General features: G+C 44.2%; 1 protein-coding gene across 1 annotated transcript in view; it reads right to left on the bottom strand.

The window, feature by feature from the left end:
• Positions 1–9,937: 9,937 nt before the first annotated feature.
• MAST4 (microtubule associated serine/threonine kinase family member 4) overlaps positions 9,938–20,992 on the bottom strand; it is a 552,565-nt gene continuing 541,510 nt past the window's right edge. The window contains 4 exon segments of the mRNA XM_054688294.1: positions 9,938–15,000; positions 15,002–16,281; positions 16,656–16,837; positions 19,023–19,159. Of these exon segments, the coding sequence (XP_054544269.1) occupies positions 12,421–15,000; positions 15,002–16,281; positions 16,656–16,837; positions 19,023–19,159 (4,179 nt within the window). The 3' untranslated portion in view covers positions 9,938–12,420.

Raw genomic sequence — 20,992 nt, 5'->3', positions numbered from 1 at the left:
GACTAATTAATACAAAGTAAAAATCAAAATCAGCAAGCAACTATAAACCAGAGACACACTACAGGGGGGCGGGATGGGGAGAGGAAGGATTAGGGTCAAAATAAGGGGGGGTGCAATTGTATGGGGAATATAACCAAAATGAAAATGCATACATTGTGCAAAAATGAAAAATGATATAAGAATTATATAAAATAAAATATTAAAAAAATAAAGCTCCTAGGGTGTAAATAATTACAAATAAATAAATAACCAATCAACCTACCCCATTGCACACTCCTCCCTCCCCCCCAAGGCTTAGGACTTTTCTCCTACATTGGCCACCTTCCATCTTTGGGCCTATCTGACTGGTGGTGGCCTCACTCTTACATTTTGGATCCTCACTTACAGTTGGGCTGTGGCCCAAATGCTCTTCTCATTTGGGTGTCTGGTCCTTCGAAGCTTCTTTCCCACAGAAACCATGAGATAATGGTCGATTGGTTCCCAGGCCAGCTCTCAAAAGCCTATTCATGTGGGACAGAAATTGAGATGGCACATTTGCAATGAAAATGAGTAGGATGAATCATCTCTATATGCTTGCTCTCAGGAACACAATAAGCTGATTTAGTGAGTAGTAGTTTCTGTGGCACTAGGTGTGTCAGCAAAGGTTTTAACAGACTGACAGGGGATGGGCCATCGAATGCAGATAAAGAATGTGGACAGGAAATCTGGTTGTGTGATGATTTAGCCTTCACCAGACCCAAAGGGTCAGACTCATGCTGGGCTCACCTGAGGTCTGCTTTGCTGGAAAAGAGAGCACATGCTCTCAAACACAGGTCTGCATTTATAAAACCTCGGTAAGTAGTATAAATAAATTTAGGCTAGGGATGGTAATTATAGTTATGAAACTCTGATTTGATTTCAAAGTAAACATTGATTAGTTTTATTTTTTTATTTTTTTTTAATTTATTTATTTTTGTTTGTTTATACAAGCACTGGGTACAGTCAGAAGCGCGGGAGGGTGAGAGAATTCACCAGAGCCAGAGCGGGGAGCAGAGCAGGCAGAAGGACCGAAGTACACTGCTGAGGGGAGCAGCAGGCGGCAGGAGAGGTCTGCGCACCATGTGGGACCCTCCTCTGGTGGCCGGGGAGCAGCCAGGGATCGAACCGGCGCGGCAGAGGCCGCGGGCAGCTTTGCAACCCAGCGCTCAACCGCTGCACCACCGGGGAAGCCCAACATTGATTAGTTTTAATATTCAATCAGAATGTATTACCTCTTAGACTGAGGGCATAAATGTGGCACATAATAATAAAGTGGAACCTTGGGGACCACTCACCTTTACCTTTGTAAACCCAGGACAAGTAAGACAACAAATAGTGAAGTGAATCCACAAACCTTCACTGCAAATGCCATACTAGTCTCAGGGAATTTTTTGTGTGGTGCCAGATGGGAAGCCAAGTATTCCCAGATGAACTCATGAAGGATGCAAGATGGAGACCAGAATAGGAGACAGGGGCACTCAGCTTGAGCCAAAAATTTAAGGGAGAACCAAAACAGTCAGTCCTCAGGATAATGAAACACATTGTAAACACTTAAAATTCATTCCCAAAAGATTCAGGCTAAATGTAAAAGAAGTCCAGCCACGACAGGATCCATAGCAGTGCTGTACTGAACCATATGAGAGCCTGAGGCAAAAGGAAAAATCTGTGATACCCTCCTGCCTTTGTTGAACAGTTTGATATTTTGTTCATCATGGATATTTTGCATTAGTTTGTATTTTTAAAATATTTATTTTCATTACTGAGTTTTTTGGCACCCCTTAGGTTTAGCATGCAAAATGGGCTCCTTGCTTAATCACCCTGAAGACTGATGAGAAGAGGGGATTTCTAGCTAACCCCCAGGTTTACTGAGGGTCTCTTAGCAGGTACATTATCTCAGTTTTACTCAAAAGTAAAAAAAAAAAATAGTTCTCATCTGCTTCCCCTGTAATTTCTGGAAGCAGAGAGAAGTGTTCAAGATCTTAAACACTCTTGTTCCCCCATCAGCTAGCTCCTGACTCCTGAGTTAAAAGGCATCCTCCCTTCAAAGCCCAGAGGGATGACCCAGACAAATGGGCACTGAAACCCTCTGTACCAGCCTGGGCGTGGCTAGATGGGGGAAGCAGAAAACCACTCTAAAGAAATGAGACCTTACACAATCAATGGCTTTGATTAACATGAATGCCAGCAACACACCCGAGCAGGGAGCTGTCCTGGTGGAACACCCCAGAGAAGCATGGAAGGGCAATGTTAAAGGAGAAAGCAAGTGCCTGGAGATCTTAGGACACTGGGACACAGGCACACCCTCAGCGTTGATTCCTACCAGGGCTGAGAAGGGTGGGGCATCATTCTGTAGAGGCCGAGCCTGGCCACTAAAGGGTTGGTAATGGCTGTGAGCCTAGCAGTGACTAAAGCCTCTTACTCATTTTGGGGTCAGATGGGACCTATGGCAGGAGTAGGCATGGTGGTCTTGGCCATGCTCTCTACGTGGGCAGAGCAGAATCCTCTCCAGGCAGCTTCCCAACTGTAGCCGCAGGAAACCCCTCCCCTTTTTTAGGGACCTGAAGCTCACTTTGGCTTGGAAGGGTCAGGCCAACCCTCCTGAGTTAGAAAAAGCCCTTCATCCCAACACCTTCCACCTCGATGCCCCTGCCCCTCCTGCCAAGGACCATTCACCTTTGTGACGACTGCCTGCTGCCTGGCCGGAATGCAACAGGACTCAAAGCTATCTCTTTGTTAATTTTGCTCATTTGTTCATAGCAAATTAGATGATTGCTCTGGAAACTGAGAAATCTTCCTAACGGGGACTGTAAAGATGTCCATGTGTGCTCACTGGTCCCTCCCTCCCTCTGCCTTTTCCTTTCCTGGCTGCTTCTTCCCTTTCTTCTCTCCTCCCCTTCTACTCCCACTCTGTGCTTTCCTCCTTCGTTACCTCTTTTTTCCCTTCCTTCTTTTAAATAACACACAGCGTGCACCCACTGCCAGGCACTGAGCCAGTGGAAGGACATGCAGGACCCAGACCTACGATGAGATGGGGTGCTCCTGCCTCCAGGATTTGAAGCACTGCTCTGAGGCAGGTAGGCCATCACACGAGGCTTGGGAGCTGAGGAAGAGTGGCTCCCACCCCACCAGCACCCTGAAATCAGTCTAGCCCCCCAGTCTCACCACCTTTCCCATCTGTCCTCATCTTTCTGTTCTCAGCCTCAGGGTCAATTCTTCCCACAGGAGTCAAAGTGATTTTTTCCCCCCAAAACACATTCATGCCTAAAAGCCTTCAGTGATTTCCTACCACAGGGAAATCCAAGCCCCCTCCCCCCATGTCTAAAGTGGGTCCTATCAAGCCGCCAGTCTGGAGCCAGAGGGTTTCTCTGTCTCTCAACACACTGCAGGCACATGCCCTTTCTTCTCTTCCTTGGATATCAGTAAAAACAAGTAAACTTTGATTTTCAATCATAAAGTGCGAGCCCTTAGGTTGAGGGATTTATTTGAGGTACTTAATATTAGAGTAGAAGATTGGAGGCCAATCCTTATTACCTCTGTACCCCAGGAAAGGCCCATTTCCACCACCAAATGGCTGTTTCCCACAGACCCCTGAGATCTCAGCATTTATGTCTTCTCTGAAGGAAGCTCTTCCCTGACCCACCCAACCCACAGGAACAAGGATGCCACACCCAGTTTTCTCTCTCTGCACTGTTTCATTGTCAGTTTAGAATTATTTTGTATTTTAATTTATTATCTCCTCCCATGAGATAAGCTCCATGAGAGAGAACTCTTTTTCCAGTGGTATCCCAAAACAAGCTTGGAACTGATTTATTTTTGTTTAAAAACTGCTGATGTTTTCTGATTGCTAATCAAGTCCTAATTATGCCCCCACACCCATTCTCACTGCCTTTAGACTTAACCCACTGTATTTTGAGTTTTCGCCATGCTTATCACCAGAATCACCCAAGAGATCTTTAATAAATGGATTTCTGGGCTCTTCTCCCCAAATACTGGCATTCTGTTGTATTGGGGTCAGTCCTGGATTCTCAGCCAAACAATTCCTTATAAAGCTCTTCCCTCTTTTTAATAATTTTTTTCTTCTTCAAATTTTCATCAGAAATGATCACTTAATATGATTTAGAAATTCACACCCTACGAATCTAATACAGTGCCAACCCACGGAACTCCCTGTGTATTCTAGCAAGTTCAAGCTCTACTTTGCTTTAAGGTTTCAAGCTGAAGATAGGAAATCCTAATTGCTGACTTACCACCCCATACCCATAACTGTCTTCCATTACATTTAATGTGTAGCTGGAAAGCCAAAATAATTCAGTAGAATATCTCATCACACTAAAAACAGCAGGGTCCCAAGCCCGAGCCCATCTTGCCTTCATTTCTCAGGCATGCATGTACATCTTCTATGCAAGACAACCTGCTACCCCATAACTGCACACTGATCAAAGGCTTTGTGACAGCTCCTCTGTTTCAAGCAACAGTAAATTCACCCTACAAAGTCAGAAAGGGAGCTTTTTGATGGCTGCTGTCAATTTTATTGCTTTATCCTGGATACTAGGATAGAATCTGTAGACATGGTGTGTTTATTGGTTTTATGTATCTCTTGTTGTTGCTGCTCTGACAAGCTATTCCTATAAAAATGCATTATTATTGCACGTTGTAGCTCAGTGAGCTGACCCTGCATTTCAAAGTGAACTGGAGCAAACAGCATTGAAGTCCATAAAAGCTGACTGGCCTCCATTACAGAGGACTCTCTGCATAAGTTGCAACTCCCACAACCTGGCACAAATTATACCTTTCTCTGGTGCTGGCAGATATCACTGTTAACTGAACACAGCATGGACTCAAATGCAGGGGTATCTGGAAAAATGTAAGACAGAGAGTTGTCATATCATTCTTAATTATCCAATTCCCCAAGAAGTGTCTTTAGCAAGTTTTGAAGTTTATGAAAGTATGAAATAAATGGATTTTTAAATGGTTTCATATATCAGTCTAGGATGCAAGAGAATTGGCTGATGTTATTTTCCATCTGTCCCAAGTATTAAAGAGAAAATAAATTTGAATTATAGCTAGGGAGGATGTGGTTATTCCCAAGCAAGTCACAACTGGGGGTCCTGAGTGTTGTCTAGATTCAAATGCCTGATATCTAAGAGTTAGAATGTCTGACATCATGGCCCTCCCCGGTGGCGCAGCGGTTGAGCGCTGGGCTGCGAAGCCGCCGACAGCCTCTGCAGCACCTGTTTGATCCCCGGCCACCGGGCGAGGGTCCCACGTGGCGCGCAGACCTCTCCTGCCGCCCGCTGCTCCCCTCAGCAGTGTACTTCGGTCCTTCTGCCTGTTCTGCTCCACGCTCTGGCTCTGGTGATTGTATAAATAAATAAAAAAATAAATAAATCTTTAAAAAAAAAGAATGTCTGACATCGGGGGAGTTGGCATTAAGGCTGCAGAGGAATGCATCATCCCAATATGATGCCCAGAGCCCCCAGGATGTTGGTTTTTCAACAGACTTATGTGGGGGCATCTACAAAACAAATTCCTAAGTGCCACCCATAGTTTGAGTGGATTTAGTCCTAGAATCTCAAATGATTTCATGTAAAGTCCTACCTTAATCTTTTTTAAATCAAACAATAGCAGAAAAGTGAGTCAAGTGAATTGAAGTACCGCTCCATATCCTCAAAGGGAATTTCCAAGAAAAATGGGACAAAAGGAATAAGGTGTCCTCACATCAAAGGGTAAGAAATATTGGTAGGCAGCTTGTTAGTGTCTTATGCCATCACTACAGGTCACAATGCTGCTCCTAAACTACTATCCTATCCTCCCACTTAAGCCTACCCACTCCCACGCCATTCTAACTGTTCACAATTGGAGATCATTTACTGACTACTGTGGGTCTTGAAAAAAGGAATCTACAGATGATTTTTTTTTATGTTTTTTTGTTTTTTTTTAAAGATTTAATTTATTTTTTTATACAAGCACTGGGTACAGTCAGAAGTGCGGGAGGGTGAGAGAATTCACCAGAGCCAGAGCGGGGAGCAGAACAGGCAGAAGGACCGAAGTACACTGCTGAGGGGAGCAGCGGGCGGCAGGAGAGGTCTGCGCACCATGTGGGACCCTCCTCCAGTGGCCGGGGAGCAGCCGGGGATCGAACCGGCGCTGCAGAGGCTGCGGGCAGCTTCACAACACAGCGCTCAACCGATGCGCCACCAGGGAGGCCCTACGGATGATTTCTAAAAGTTATTATTGCTTATGAAAGATTAAGCAGTGAACTTCATTGAACAACTTCCTCTTTTCTTGCCAGTTGAAGATAATAATCTCTAAGCATTTTACCTGTTTAAGATATGAAAGATGATCCTGCAAAGGTAAGTAGAGGACAGGTGGTCACCAGGGCATCCACTCATCTCCTCCCCTCCTATTGGCTTAAGGGTTGTCTAAATAGCTTGTGTCTCCCTCTTTCTCTTTATGCTGTTCTCAGAAACAAACTAAACACCCTACAATAGGCAAATTATTAAACTAGCAGGTGATCTGAGTAAGTGGGGAGACATTCCATGTCCTTAGGTGGGATAGCAACATTATAGGTATTTTGACTCTACTAGCAATCAGTGAGATACAAGTTAAAATAAGATCATTTATTAATCTGCCAAAAAAGGGAACCAGAAAAATGGTATAGGTGGGATTATAGGAGCTCCATGTGTTACTTACGGAAGTAAGGACAGGGGCAACTATTCTGGGGTCTTATGGCAATAATCACTGATCCACAAATTCTGTTCTCATATGTATCCCAAAAAATCTTGCAATATTTACCTATAACATAACTTATGGAGTGGGGGAATGCTAGGGAAATGGATGCAATGTGTAAGGCACTCACCAGGCCATACTAAATAATAGTTAGCAGCAAAAGCTTAGATACAGCTATAGGAATATAGTTGAGTCTAAAACATACAAACTTATGGGTTGCTCTTTCCTTTGCCTTGAGGACTGAAGGGCCTGGGTTGCTCCAAGCATCCCTACTTGAACCGGGTAGTAAATGGAGACACATGGGCTGCTCTAACCACAGAGTGGCTCTGCATCAACAGATGTGGGTTGGGTGTCCACAGAAAGTGCCTCCTGTCCTCAAAGTGGACAGGTCTCCAGTCTGGAAGGTTACTTCAGCAAGCATTGTTCAACACATGGTATGTATTCTAAAGTGCCAGAACTTTCAGACAAAGGAATTTTATATAGGCAGGTTAGAGCTGGAGGATATGGTGATGCCAGCCTGACAGATGAAGACTTGGTTGCTGCAACATCCTTGCTTCAGGCCTTACAAACATCTTCATTCTTCATCTCCTGACTGCTGACAGCCATTTCCTGGCTGTGCTTGGTGAAACAGCAAGTGAATATTGGTTAGAGGCTTTCAACTTTCCAATATTAACAGATTTTTGGGTGAAGCCGTGGATAACGGCTAGTAACCATATGCATGAGATTTTTCTTTTTCCCACACCTGAACAGACTTGGCTGGCATGCCACAGAGAGTATAGGGGGCTTCAGTCTTGGGAGCAGATTCCTGTTTTGAAGTGCTTACCTGCATCCAGTTTTGGGATCGATAGTGCCACTGACAGCATGTGATCTTGTAAGATGTGACAATTTTTTTTTAAATAATAAATTTTATTTTTATATTCCCCCATACAATTGCAAACGCCCCATTCTGACCCCAATCCTTCCCCTCCCGCCCCCCACCCCCCAAAAAGTGTCTCTGGTTCATAGTTTTTTGTTGATTTTGATTTTCACTTTCTTATATTCATTTTCCTGGTCCCTTATTTAAGTTTTCTAGATTCCTGCTATGAGTGAGACCATGCGGTATTTTTCTTTTTCTTTTTGGCTTATTTCGCTGAGCATGATCCCTTCCAGCGCCATCCATGTTGCTGCAAATTGCATGTGTTTATCTTTTTTGAATGCTGAGTAATATTCCATGGTGTATATGTACCACATCTTCTTGATCCAGTCATCTATTTTTGGGCATTTGGGTTGTTTCCAAAGCTTAGCTATTGTAAACAGTGCTGCTATAAACATAGGGGTGCAGGTGTTCTTTGGAATTGATGTTTCTGTGTCCTTTGGGTAAATACCTAGGAGTGGAATTGCTGGATCATATGGAAGCTCTATGTTTAGTAGGTCCAGAAATCTCCACACAGCTCTCCATAGTGGTTGGACCAGTTTGCACTCCCACCAACAGTGCAGAAGAGTTCCTTTTTCTCCACACCCTCGCCAACATTTGTTGTTGCTAGTTTTTTTAATATGTGCCATTCCCACTGGTGTGAGATGGTATCTCATGGTAGTTTTGGTTTGCATTTCCCTGATGACAAGTGATGTTGAACATTTTTTCATATGCCTGTTGGCCATTTGCATTTCCTCTTCAGAGAAGTTTCTTTTTAGCTATTCTGCCCATTTTTTGACTGGATTATTTTCTTTGTTGTTGCTGAGTCTCATCAGCTCTTTGCAGATTTTTGTGATCAGTCCTTTATCATTAGTGTTGGGTGCAGTGACAATTTTTTTTTTGAGAGTGAACAATCCCCCAAACCAGTGAGAAGCTGTTGCATGTTGTTGTTGTTTTTTTTTTTTTCTTTTTTATGAGGACTGATGCTAATGATTTCACTTTGGGGGTCTGAGCCACCTGACCTGCCAGTCAGACCTTGAGCCTGGGCCAGAATGGTTAATTTTTAATATGCAAAATGTACTGAACAAGGTTCAACAAAGCTGTGGTCTCTTCTAGCTTACAGTAGCAAAGAGAATCAAGCCAGGACTCTGGCCCATTTTATCTTATAACCTAGAGCATAGTAGCAGAGGAGGCAGGAGGCAACTCTAGTCTGATTGGTTGAGGGTCAAGATGTAGTTTCTTCAGTCAGATTGCTTGTGTTCAAGCCTCAGTCTGCCAATCACCAGAGTAAATCACTTCATTGCCTTCTGAGTCTTGATTTCATAATTCATAAGATGAGGTAAGACATGGTTCAAGGGGTATGGCGATTACATGGGAAAATGTACATAAAGTATACAGTGTGGTGCTTGGATCCTGGTAAACATGCCACGTATAGTAACCATTACTAACATGTCCTTGCTTGTTCAATTCAGTTCAGCAAATATATAATGATATCTCCAATGTACTTGCTTCTGGAAGTAAAAACACACAAAAGACACTGAGGGAATTTGGATCTAATAAAGATACACACATAGAAACACATGATTGTAAAATAATAAAGTAAGTCCCACAAGGGAATGCAGAGGATGGGCCCATGGGCCAGTCCAGCTCTTCACAAAAGGCTCCCTCCACATGCAGCAAGAAGGCTGAGCTGGAGATGGCTGGGCCAGCAAGGGTGAGCTGGCCTTTATCCTAAAGTATGTGGGAGCTATTTAAAGATTTAAAGCAATAGTAACAGGGATTGATTTGCATTTGAGAAACATCTCTCTGGGGTCATTGTGAAGAACAGAGCAGAAAGGGTAAGAGTGGAGAAAGGGAAACTAATTATAAGGCTATTGAAGTCATCTGGGAAAGAGACTGATTGAGAGTAAATGAACTGGCTGGTAGTGAACTAGCAAGGAGGGATGGAGGGCACTTAAGAGTATTTTGTGAAATCAATGGAACTTGATTATTCAGATGTGAAGGGAAAAATAGGAGTTTAGATAGAGGGATAGAATCTGCTTGGAGGAAAGGTGGGAAAGAAAGTGTGGGTTGAGGGAGAGAGGCACAGGAAGAAACTGAGTAGAGGGAAAAGCCAACAAACTGAGAATAAAGTCTGGGAAACACCAGTATTTGAGGGGACAAATACAATGAGCGATGCGTGCCATTTAAAAAACCAGTAGCTGCAAAAACCCATACTTACCATTTGAGTTATATTCAATAACATTTTGGAGGATGCATGTATGTGGGAATAAAACTTATTACTCATTATCTTTTCATGCTAAATTTTTATTTCAATGTTATGCAACTGCATAAGTATAAATATTTGTTCAATATACAACAATTATGACATCCATAGGGAATTTCTTAGAGAAAATAAGACTGCAAACACTTTATTGCACAGATCCTAACAAACTTTTAAGCTGGTAAATCTACAGCTGGGAGTACTACCGAGGAGCACATCTTACAATCACAGGAGACCGACCAAATAGAACACAGGAGACTTTCTACCAGCTGATTGGAGAGGTTTACAACAACAAACAGGTACTACATGAATGCAACCTTAAGCACTCTTTACTCAACCAGAATGCAAAAACATATTTGGCAAAAATGATAATACACTATACAAAATATACATAAAAATATCATTTGTAAACAAGCAGCTAGTTGTGCTTTAAAGGAAACTGGACAGTTAAAAAGCAAAGGCTGTAAACCATGAACTACCTCCCTGTAGACCAGTCTGGAGGTCTGAGTGCACACAGACTGGGCTATGACAACTGCCAGACACAGATATTAATTATAAATGTTGAGACCGTTTTTGAAACTCATTTAAGTTTTTGTTAAGTATTTTTTTCTCCTACACTTTCACAACATAATGATAGGGAATGGCTGAAACCACATGGGAAAAAAATTAGGGGCAAGGAGGAGACTTTTTTGTCATTGCCAACTCATTTTACAATGAAGGACAACCAAGCAGTTAAGTTACGCCTTTGTTTTTGAAGCGGAGTTTACAGCTTCGCTAAATGATTTACAATCCACAGGGCTATTAAGATGATGCTGTGCTTGGATGAATAATTTTATAGCTTGAAGATATTTAACCATCCCTGTGGGGGTTGGGTGCTGGATTAGTATTTATTGGTAATTTTTTTCTCTTACAAAACAGAACAAAAATTCTGCTATGGATCCCAAGCATCTTATAAATACTTATCTGTGTATTTTCTCTTAGTGCCTTAGTACTTATGTCAGCAAGTGCCATCTTACAGTACACCAGTAAAACTGGAACAAAAAAAACAAACAAACAGAAACCCCTCAGCACTAAAATGATTTGACAAATTCTACATATTCATGGTATACAAAATTTAAATAAGGCTTAGCAAAAGTAAAAAGGACAGTCACATTCAAGCACCAAATAGCTCCAACAAGTCGTTGTGTTACAAAAATGTTCCTCTTTATTAATATAGTAATTTTTGCATATAAATAAAGAGGACATATTATGAAATGTGTGGAGCTACTCAATGCATCAGAAATGAATGTGAAAACCAGGAGCTTGCTAAAAACAGCAAGCTTCATCTACAACATAAGGCCCCAGCTATGTATTAAAATGTATCTGATGTCCTGATTATTCCTTAATATATATGCTATGATGCCAAAATCCACCCCCCCCTTCTTGTCCTCAAAAAAGCAAATTTAAAACCTCTTCCAATGCCTAATGCTCATTACTCAACCTAAGTACTAGCAGATTCGTGTGTGTCCAGCAATTTTCCTTTTATGTCAGAAGCAGGGCTGGTTCAGGACTACTAGGAAATGTGTGCTTCTTGGACAAGCCACTCACAGCATAAAGGCCTGAGTTTAAGAGCAGGAAAAGAAGGAAAAGCAAGAGAACAGAAATAAAGGTGACGTGCGTTCACAGCCCCCGCTCTACCTATGGTGAAGACTGACATACACACCCACAGACAAGGACAACTGGCCTGACAGACAGTTGGACCCAGGATCACAATGTCCATTAAGATGACTGTGAAATGAAATGGCTAACTCCATCTGTTCTGGCCATTTCTAATGGAGGAGGATTCCAAAAGCAGTGATTAGAGGAGTTCTTGCTTTAATCTGGAAATATAGGTAGCCAGATACAGTACTATCAAAATTTCTGCTTAAAAATACACATAAAAACTCACAATCTACTGTATTTAGGGCTTGCTTTCTTCTTTAACTCTACGTAGAATGTTTGAACTTGTAAAAACGCAGCCTTGAAATATTCTCTTCAATCACAGACATCAAAACGTGTGTGGATGTGTATATACACAAATGGGGGTGCATCTATACTTTTACACACACCCAGTTTTAACCATTTCTCTTCATTACTACATTATGGTGAGTGGTAAAGCAAAAAATCTAATTGAAAAAAACCCAAACAAAGCTGAAGTAAACAATGCGATCAGCAGCAAGGTGTAGACTCTACATCCAAAACCAAACACATCGCTAGATATTTACAGAGAAAATCTTTCTCCTCAACAACCCTCAACTGTAAAGGTAGTGATTTTTTGTACAAACACTATCTGGTAACAGTTTTACCGGTTACAACTGGGAAGGCATTTGGAAGAAGGTCCTTTCTCGCTTTCCAAATTCTCTTTCTCTTTCTCCTTCTTCAGTGAGGCTCCCGGCTCTGCCTGGCGGACATTCCCACACAGTGCTGGTTTCAAAGGTAGTCAAGACACAGTAACACATTCAGGTTGGGTGACCCCAGTCCTGCCCTGGGGCCAGCCCCATCACGAGGCCTTTTTGTGAGGACTGCTACGCAAACTCTCTTTCCCCCGCCTCTGCCGTACCACAAAGTCCTTCTCAGAAGAAAGGGAGATGGGGCGGTCAGCGCTTGGTGCTGGGGACGGCTTGGTTACTTCTCTGCCCACATTCTGTTTCCTAGTCTGAGGAGGCTGGACAGGGGCAGGTTCTTTCCCTTTGGTTTCTCCTACGGGGGCAGTGACTGAGAGCGCCCTGTCCCGGTGGCCAGCTCCCCCAGCCACACTTGAGTTGGGGTGGTGTGACTCCAGAGTGACAGCAGAGCTCCGAAAGGATGGCATAGAGTCGCTCTTTGTCATTTGGGTTCTGCCATCCCCCGCGGGCAGGGACTTCCTTTGGTCCCTGTTAATGGAGGCCGTGGCCTCAGTCCCATAGGCCTTGACAGAAGAGGGGTTGTTGCTGGCTGTGGAGGCATCTCGAACTCCTGACCTGGTGTCAGGAAAGCTGGAGGAGCAGCTAAGAGACTTCTCTGGGAGGGTAGCTGATCGAAAAGAACTCTGCCCAGTGGCCGAGGGTGAGCGTTTCATGCCACTGGGCTTGCCTGCTTCAGTCAATGGCTTCTGGGGACTGAGGCCTTTTCCCTTAGCCTCTGTGAATCCCTTCCCCGCTGCTGCTGCAGGCTTCTCAGCTTTTAGCCTCGACTCACCGTGTGTCAGGGAAAGGCTGGCCTCCAGCTTTCCGCTGTCTGCTGGAACATAAAGTGCTTCTGTGCATTTCTTCCCTTCAGACTTCCGGTCTATGGTGGTGGCCAGAAGGCTGGGGCTCTTGTCTGTCTGTTTGCACAGAGAGGGGAAATCTTTCACAGTGGATGGTTTTGGGTGCTTTGGAGACAGGTTCTGCTTTTCACTGACAATGGGAACATTCTGATCTACCAACTCACTAACCCCTGGGTGTCCTTGCCTTGGCAGATGCACAGGCTTCTCCAGAATCTCCAGGGGATGCCCACCACTGGCAGGTTTCAGCTTGGGGTCTAGAGGCCCCTTTTCAGTGTGTAGTGGGACCAAGGGCCCACTTCCTCCCTGGAAAATTGTATCACTGGCTGCTTTCTGGGAACTTGGGGTGTCAGGGAAGGAGTCCAGCACACTTTTACTGCTTTCCTTTCCTTCTTGACTAGGGCCACCAAGAGGCAGAGCGCCAGACTCTCTGCCCACTGCAGCCCCCACGCTCAGCTTCTGGGAGGAGAGGAGCCTCTCTAGGTGCTTCAACTTTGCAGGGCCTGCATCAGGGCCAGGCCTCAGCTTGTGGCTGCTACTTTCACTGTGCACAGCAGTGGACTTGGGAGGGTCCTGGAGGCCTGGGCTGGGATCAGTAGCATAGGGCTTATTTCCTGGCTCTTTGCCTGAAGAGTGGCTGGGTGACCTGCAATGCTGGCGAACAGCATTGCTGGGTGGCTCTTTGGTGATGGGTGGGGGCTGAGAGCTACTGCCGAAATGCTTTTGAAGAGGCTGTTCTTTTCTTTCCAGTTCCTTGGGGACATCTTTCTGCAAAGATGGGAAACCAGGGAGCTTCTCACTCTTCCCACCCTCAGGTGTGGGTGTCTGCAGAGACCTCTTGGCAGGGAGGGCTTCTGGCTTAGGTTCCAGACTACTTTTTCCCTTGCCCAGCTCTCTTTCAGGAGTCACCCCTGAAAACAAAGAGGAGTCCTCTCTGGGCAGGGACCTCACCTCATCGTGACCATCTTTATGGTTTGTTTTCCCAGAAGGCCCCCACACTTTCTCCAAGGTCTGGATCTGTGTGTAGGAATCTGGGTGGGTCCTTCCCGCAGAGGGGAGATTTTTGGCTTTGTCACTGGTTTTAGCACTTTCTGGAGGACAGAGCTCCACAGAATGGTCCCTGAGGACCCTGGCCTTTGTAGCAGTCCACTCACTCCTGGCTGTGGAAGGGCCCCTTTCGGATGATTCCTTCAGACCCGGCTTCTCCCTCAAGGGAGTAGCTTCAGGTGGGAGTGGCCCCCGTGGCCTGGCTGTGTCGGCACCCTGGAGGTTCGGCCCCAGGAAAGGATGGACCTTAGGGTCAAGGCTGTTGTCTAGGTGTTTGCTGGCACCGCTCTCTCTCCGTTGCGGGTCGCTTTCCACGACAGTCCCGGCATTTCTGGAAGCATGGGAAACCTTCCTGTCTCGCTTTAGCACCGGGTCAGGCAGGACTGCTACAGCTGAATTCTGCATACCCCGGCCAGGTGGTGGGAACCGAGGCTCCAGCAGGTAGGATTTATTTACCTTGAAGCTGGCAGAGGAAGACTCCCTCTGACTCACAGTTTCACCCTTTTTCCCCCCGCTGCTGGGGAGGGGGAGTGAAGGTGCCACATCACTGCCTGGGCTGGGGCTCTGGGTGGGCTCTGGTGAAGGCAGCTCTGCTTTGGAAGCTTGAGGTCCAGAAAGGAGAGCGATGTCCAAAGTGCCCTCAATTGGCTTCAGGCATGACACAGACCTACCTTCCAGCTTATACTCAGAAGGGCTTTTCCGGACAGGTGACTCGGGAGCAACCAAGCTTGGCTTCTCTGCTCCACTGTCCACCCGGCCAGTCAAGGCCTTCAGAGGAACAAAAGAGACAGGCGCTAATCTGGGCACTATTGATGAACGCCCGACTCTCAGAGGCAGGGGGAGCCTCCTGCAGCCCACCCAGGGCCCTGGCTGGGCTCCCGGGCAGGCATTCATGGGCACCAGATGTCATCTTGGGCTTCAGCACTGGACAGAAACTGTCGTCTTTGTCTTCAAGTGACATCTTCTTTCGGAGGTAATCAATGTTGGCCATCTTGCTGTCTAACTTCTCACAGCGGAGATACTCCTTGGACTGGGGAGTCTTCTCTGTGTTTTCACCCTTCCTGAAAGTGGTCCTGTCGGTGGAAGTGCAGAGACCGTCCTGCAGAGTGCTGGGTGCAGAGGACCGTTTGAAGTCACAGGTACCCTGCCCATGCTCTGCGGGCACTGCCCCCTCCGAGACCACCCCTTCACTGGCCCGTGCACTGGCCTGCTTGTGAAGAGCATCTTTCAATAAGCTGCCCAGGGACTGGGCTTCTTGCAGGGACGCTTTATTTTCAAAATGGCTTGACCTTTCTAGAGCCTTCGGATATATTTTCTTCTCTCTCTCCTCTAGCCTAAAGGAAGGGAGGTTTTCCAAATCACTACCAAGTCCATGGGATTTCTGGTGGGACTCCTGTTTTTCTGGGAAGCCCTCTGGTTTCTTCACGACCACCTTGGCCTTCAGCTTATCTCGGTCCAGGTCATCCACGGATTCCTGCCTCCCTAGCTTGCGGGAGACTGGGCGCTTCAGGCAGCCCTGCTCCACTGGCCTGGCCCGGCTCAGGGAAGGCGCGTCACACATGTTCTCCTCCAGGCTCTGCAAGGTCACCTCCCGCTGGGGCTGCTCCCGCTGCACCTCCTCCTGTGTCACCTCCAGGCTGTGCTTGCGGGAACACAGGTGCTTCTTGTCACTGCCGTAGGAGGGAGAGAGCTTTTCCTCTGACTGCACACGCTTGAGCAGCGGGGAACGCGGGGGCTCTGCGCTCTTAGGCCTCACAATGTGTCTGACGATGGTGGGAGGGGAGTGCATTTTGTTGGGAAAGGCTTGAGCGATCTTGGAATTGCCAAGTGAATGTCCCAGGAGAGGTGATGGTGACCGCTGTGGGGAGGTGGGCTGTGGAGTTGGAGAGGGTGTCCTGGCCAAGGGGGAGAGCGGGATACTCCCAGCTGACTTCCGCCTTCCAGAGCGGTACCGCTGCCCACTCAGTTTGGGGGCCAGACCGTGCAGAGTACTGGGCCGGATGTGTCCTGACCCTGCTGGAGAATTGGGGGCACTAGAACTGGGTGAGCTGCTTTGGGAGGAGTTGGTACCTGTGGGTGGAAACAGAATCTGATGAGCATCTATGGCCATGTCCCATTTTCTGCCCACTCTCCCAGCCCCAACTATTTTAGGTCAGGTCAGGTAAAGGTCAGGAAACTGTCTCAGCATCTAACTCCAATGAGTGAATGCTTTTCAGATAAACCTCCCATACACCCGTAGATCACCCAACACTCTCTGTCTTATTTTAGTGGTCCAAATAACTGTATCTTATGGCCCTCTTCTAAATCTTCTTCTCTATCTTGTATAGAATCAAAACATCCTTAATCTTTTCTCCTTCAGAGGAAATAAGCTTTACGTCTTTCAGAATCTCAGATGGTGACTCTAACCTCTCAGGTCTCCCTTGATCTCCAGGCCACTCACTCACCAGATGGGAAGTCGGGGGTGGAGCGATAGCTGGGTGTAGGAGACCGGGGAGATAAGCTGTGAGTGGGGGACCCTGGAAGGCTTTCCCCTGATGACAGGGATCTGTTTAAGCAGGAGAAACTTCGGCTGGTATGGAGTAAAGGAGAAGGCTGCTTGGCTAGTTTTTTGAAAAGGGATCTCCTCCTAGAGTGAAAACAGGAGAAAAAACGGTCAGAGTCAATGTCCTCCCCAAATACCAGTGTATTTAGCTCACACTTTGGTGCCAGAGACAGTGATGTGATGGCTGATTCTGCAAAACAGCAGGATCCCACTTTATGTTAGAAAGCTTTTTATGACTTCAAAAGGCACCGTCTTTAATAGCACACAGTGGAGGTTTTCTTCTTTTCTAAACACTTTAAAAGGAGCTGGGAAAATAGGAAACATTTAACATATTTAAATATATATCCATTTATTTACTTGTCAGGTTTACTCGGAGGGTGTTTTTTTTGCCTGAAAGCTTCTGAATACATATCCCCAGAAAAACTGACACAATTTAATTAAGAGATAATACAACGTAAATCTCTGGAAGAAAAAGCAGCATTTGGTAAATCGGCACCATTCCTTCACAGTGAAAAACAGGGCAGAGGCTTTTCTGTGAGGGGCTAGTTGCTGTGCATATTCCATTGTGAGCTCTTGATTTTTCTTTTTTTCTTTTTCTAAATTCTTTTATTTATTTTTTTAATTTAAATTTTATTTTTATATTCCCCATACAATTATAACCCCCTTATTTTGACCCCAATCCCTCCTTTCCAATGTAGGCTGTACATTTTCTAAGAAAACTTGGGAAAGGTGAATTGAAGCTTATCACAGCAGCAGGGCAGCAGATTCTGTGCAACCACAGAAGCAAATGTGTATTTAGAGTTCAATGAACAATTCTTAAAGCAAAAGGCACAGCTGCAGATGGTTGTAAGTGCAGGTAGCTCTATGAAGTTCTCTTACTATGCTGCGAGCCTGACTCACTCCTGGTGAGCACGAAAACTAAGGTTTAAATGCCGGTCCCCCTTGAAACAGTGCATTCTGTATGATTTAAAGCACAGTCAAAAAACATAAAGCCCAACCTAACAACAATCTCAGAATATGTGTGTGTGTGTGTGCGTGCGCGCATGCACATGTGTGTTTAGTTTTAATCTAAGTAGCAAGTGTACTTGGGTTAAAAAGTCAAGTAGTTTCATAAACATTCAATAAAAAATAGCAACTTCCCTACTCTGCTTTTTGCTCACTGTGCAGAGAAACCAAGTTCCACTGTTTTACCCATTTCTTCTCCCAGTTGTCTATAGTGCTAAATCATGTTGTATACACTGCTGTTTTTCAGTTTCAGGTATTATCTGCTGATTTCCTGCCATAGAAGGTGAGAATTAAGCTCTTATCAACCCTCTTCCACCTTCTGACCAAAATGCACTTCCCCTTTTCTATTTCCCACAATAGAGCTAAACCAAACTACTTTATTAGAAAAAAAAAGCTGTCATTTCATTCACTTTACATTATAAATGTTGTTCATAGTTGGGCCATAAAAAGGATAATTTTATTTCCTTTCTTATATAACTATCTTTTCTGGTGTTAATAAAAATTCTGTTTCACTTGCTTGTGTTTCTGTATTCCTGTCATCATAAATCCTCTTATTATGTTTAGAGCCAAGTGGGTACGGCAGGAGTGTGGTAGAAGGTGCAGGGAGCACCTTTAGACAGTTCCCTGGCGAGAAATGTTTGTACACAAAACACACCCACACATGCACACATGCGCACACACACATGTGCATGCAACACACAACTTGCCAGGGTCTGCTGACAGCACAAAAAGCTGCCCATGGTGTTTCCCAGACTGCAAAGGTGGCTGAATAACCTAGTTAAATTTTCAGTTAGTATAACAAAGCCCTGTCACTTGTAGGCATATTGGGATGCTTAAAAGACATAATTATTTTAGAATATCTGTCATTAAAAAAAACACCAGCCATTTGTTCTTAGATAAAGGACATTATTAAATGTAGATTTTAACTTAAAAGCTATCTGAAGGCCCAGTTCCTTAAATGCAATTCCACTGGAATGTAGCGAGGCTCAGATAGCAGGAAGGGGCTTTCATGGTGCTCATGCATGGAGAAAAGCAGACTGTCTTATCACAATGTGTGTAAATCCTGCCACTGTGAGAAATAGGGTTAGTAGGGATATGAGCTTTAATGTGTAATGCATAATGAGGAATATACATGAACCACAGCATAACATTTCTCACAGAGAAATGAAACTTTCTTACATGTAACCATTTCCATTAAGTAAGGAGTAACTTTCCTGCAACATGAGTACACTCCAAACTCACAAAGAAGACTGCTTTAACCAACCTTTCTAGACTTTCTTTCTTCTTAGATTTCTTGCTCCGCCTCACCATCCGGCTCTTGTAGCTGTTTCTCCTGGCTGGTCCTGTTTTGATTGATGTGTTTTCAAACGGGGTGGTAGTGATTGACACCTTATTTCCACTCTATAAAAAAAAAGTGAGTGGAATTAGAGGGAAAAAGCTATGATAAAGCAAGATCAGAACAGACACAGGAGACAAAAAGACAAAGATGCCTAAAAACATACATACAAAAGATCTTCATTTCATAAACCTTCAAGTGGTGATGTCCTGACAGAATACAAACCAGTGGACAGAAATTGTGAAGTTCCCTTAAGAGGGTGGCCTCTGGACTCCACAGACCTGAGTTCAAATCTGGGCTCTGTGACCTTGGGAGGTTGCTCCACCTCCCTCTTACTCAATTTCTTATACATGGAAGTTGACAACAGAATCACACCTATCTTGTCAAGGCTCATCTGAGGATTAAATGGGATAGAGTTTGTAAAGCCTTTAGTGCCGGGTGTGACATAGGGAAAGGCTTCTATAAATAACAGCTATCTTCATCCATATTCATTAAGCATAAATGTGCCCAGGGACTGTCTGCTCTTAGTTGATTTATTTTTCTTTTTTCCTCCTTTTTTGTGTTTTTCTTTTGACCTAGAAATCATGGAGTAGCAAAACTGAATGAGACTTTTATTTTTAATTATTGTAAAAGGTTACTTTTCTATCACCATAAAACCTGTCAGCTTGCAGAGTTGGAAGTTTACGCCAGCAAGTATGAAACAGTCTCTTTAACCCAGGTCACGAATGCTAAGTAAATGGTTGGTGTCTGTTGCCCTTTCACTCAATCCTGGGGTATGGGGCTGGCTGGGCAGGCCCTAGGGCTGATTTGAAAACAGTTTCCAGGCAGGTTGTGGGGCATCTGGGACAAGCGGGCAGGACTAATCTCCCTCACTCTCGCATCAATTACCTCTGCTTGAATTTCTGAACAACCAGGGGAGAAACATGTCCTTTCACAGTCACAGATGGCCCTGCATGCCTTGAAAAAGCCAGACAGACAAGGAGAAGGTATTTTTAAAAGGTTCATATCTAGAAGACACTTAGTGACTACAAAGTGATGGGGAGTTAAGTCTGAGGGGGACTGAACCAACAAGGAATGAGTGCTATAATGTGAACATCTACTCCCTCACTCCCCAATTTTGGAAGTAATTTATGCCATTGTAAAAAGAAAACGGTAAAGTAGAAATAAAAAAGTAAAAATCACTGAGAAGCCTATCACCCAGCTTGCACTGGTAATGTTTCAGTATACTTCCTGCTGGTCTTTTTTTAGCCACATATAAATGTGCACATATGTTGATATGTAAATAGCTTTAATCTTACAACATTTATAGTTTTATGTATTTTTTAAACTTCACATTATGTAACATTGACAGACTTGTCTTTTATTATTAAAAAGCCTTTAAGAACACAATTTTTATTGGCTCTACAATACAGTCCATCAAGCAGATAAATCAAAACTTACTTAACTATTTCGCTACTACTATTATTTGCTTTTTAAAATTATTATAAAAGTTAAAGTAAATATACTTTATACTATGCCATTTTTCTTAGATTTTTGTAATTAGACTCACTGTACTGAATCAAGGGTGTACCTGAGCTTCTTAAAGACACTAGGTCTAGATTGCTATACTCTATTCCCAAAAGTGTGCATTTATACTTCTGACAGCACTGCAGGAGTACCTACCTTACCCAGGCTTGTCAGAACTGAATATGAACATTAAACACATTATAATTTTATAGGAACACATACATATCAACTTTCAATCTTCATGTTTTAACAGCTCAGAGTCTGGACATTATATAATTTATTTTGGCCAGCTGTATTATCTTCAGGGAAAGATTTGTTAATGTCTTTATATATCCAATTTACTATCAGGTTTTAGTATTTTATTACTGCATTTAAAGTTCTTCAAATATTTA

This window comes from Talpa occidentalis, unplaced genomic scaffold (assembly GCF_014898055.3).
Source record: "Talpa occidentalis isolate TD23 unplaced genomic scaffold, MPIMG_talOcc4v2.1 talOcc4.6, whole genome shotgun sequence".
Taxonomy (NCBI): domain Eukaryota; kingdom Metazoa; phylum Chordata; class Mammalia; order Eulipotyphla; family Talpidae; genus Talpa; species Talpa occidentalis.
This window is presented reverse-complemented; position numbering and strand designations above follow the sequence as displayed.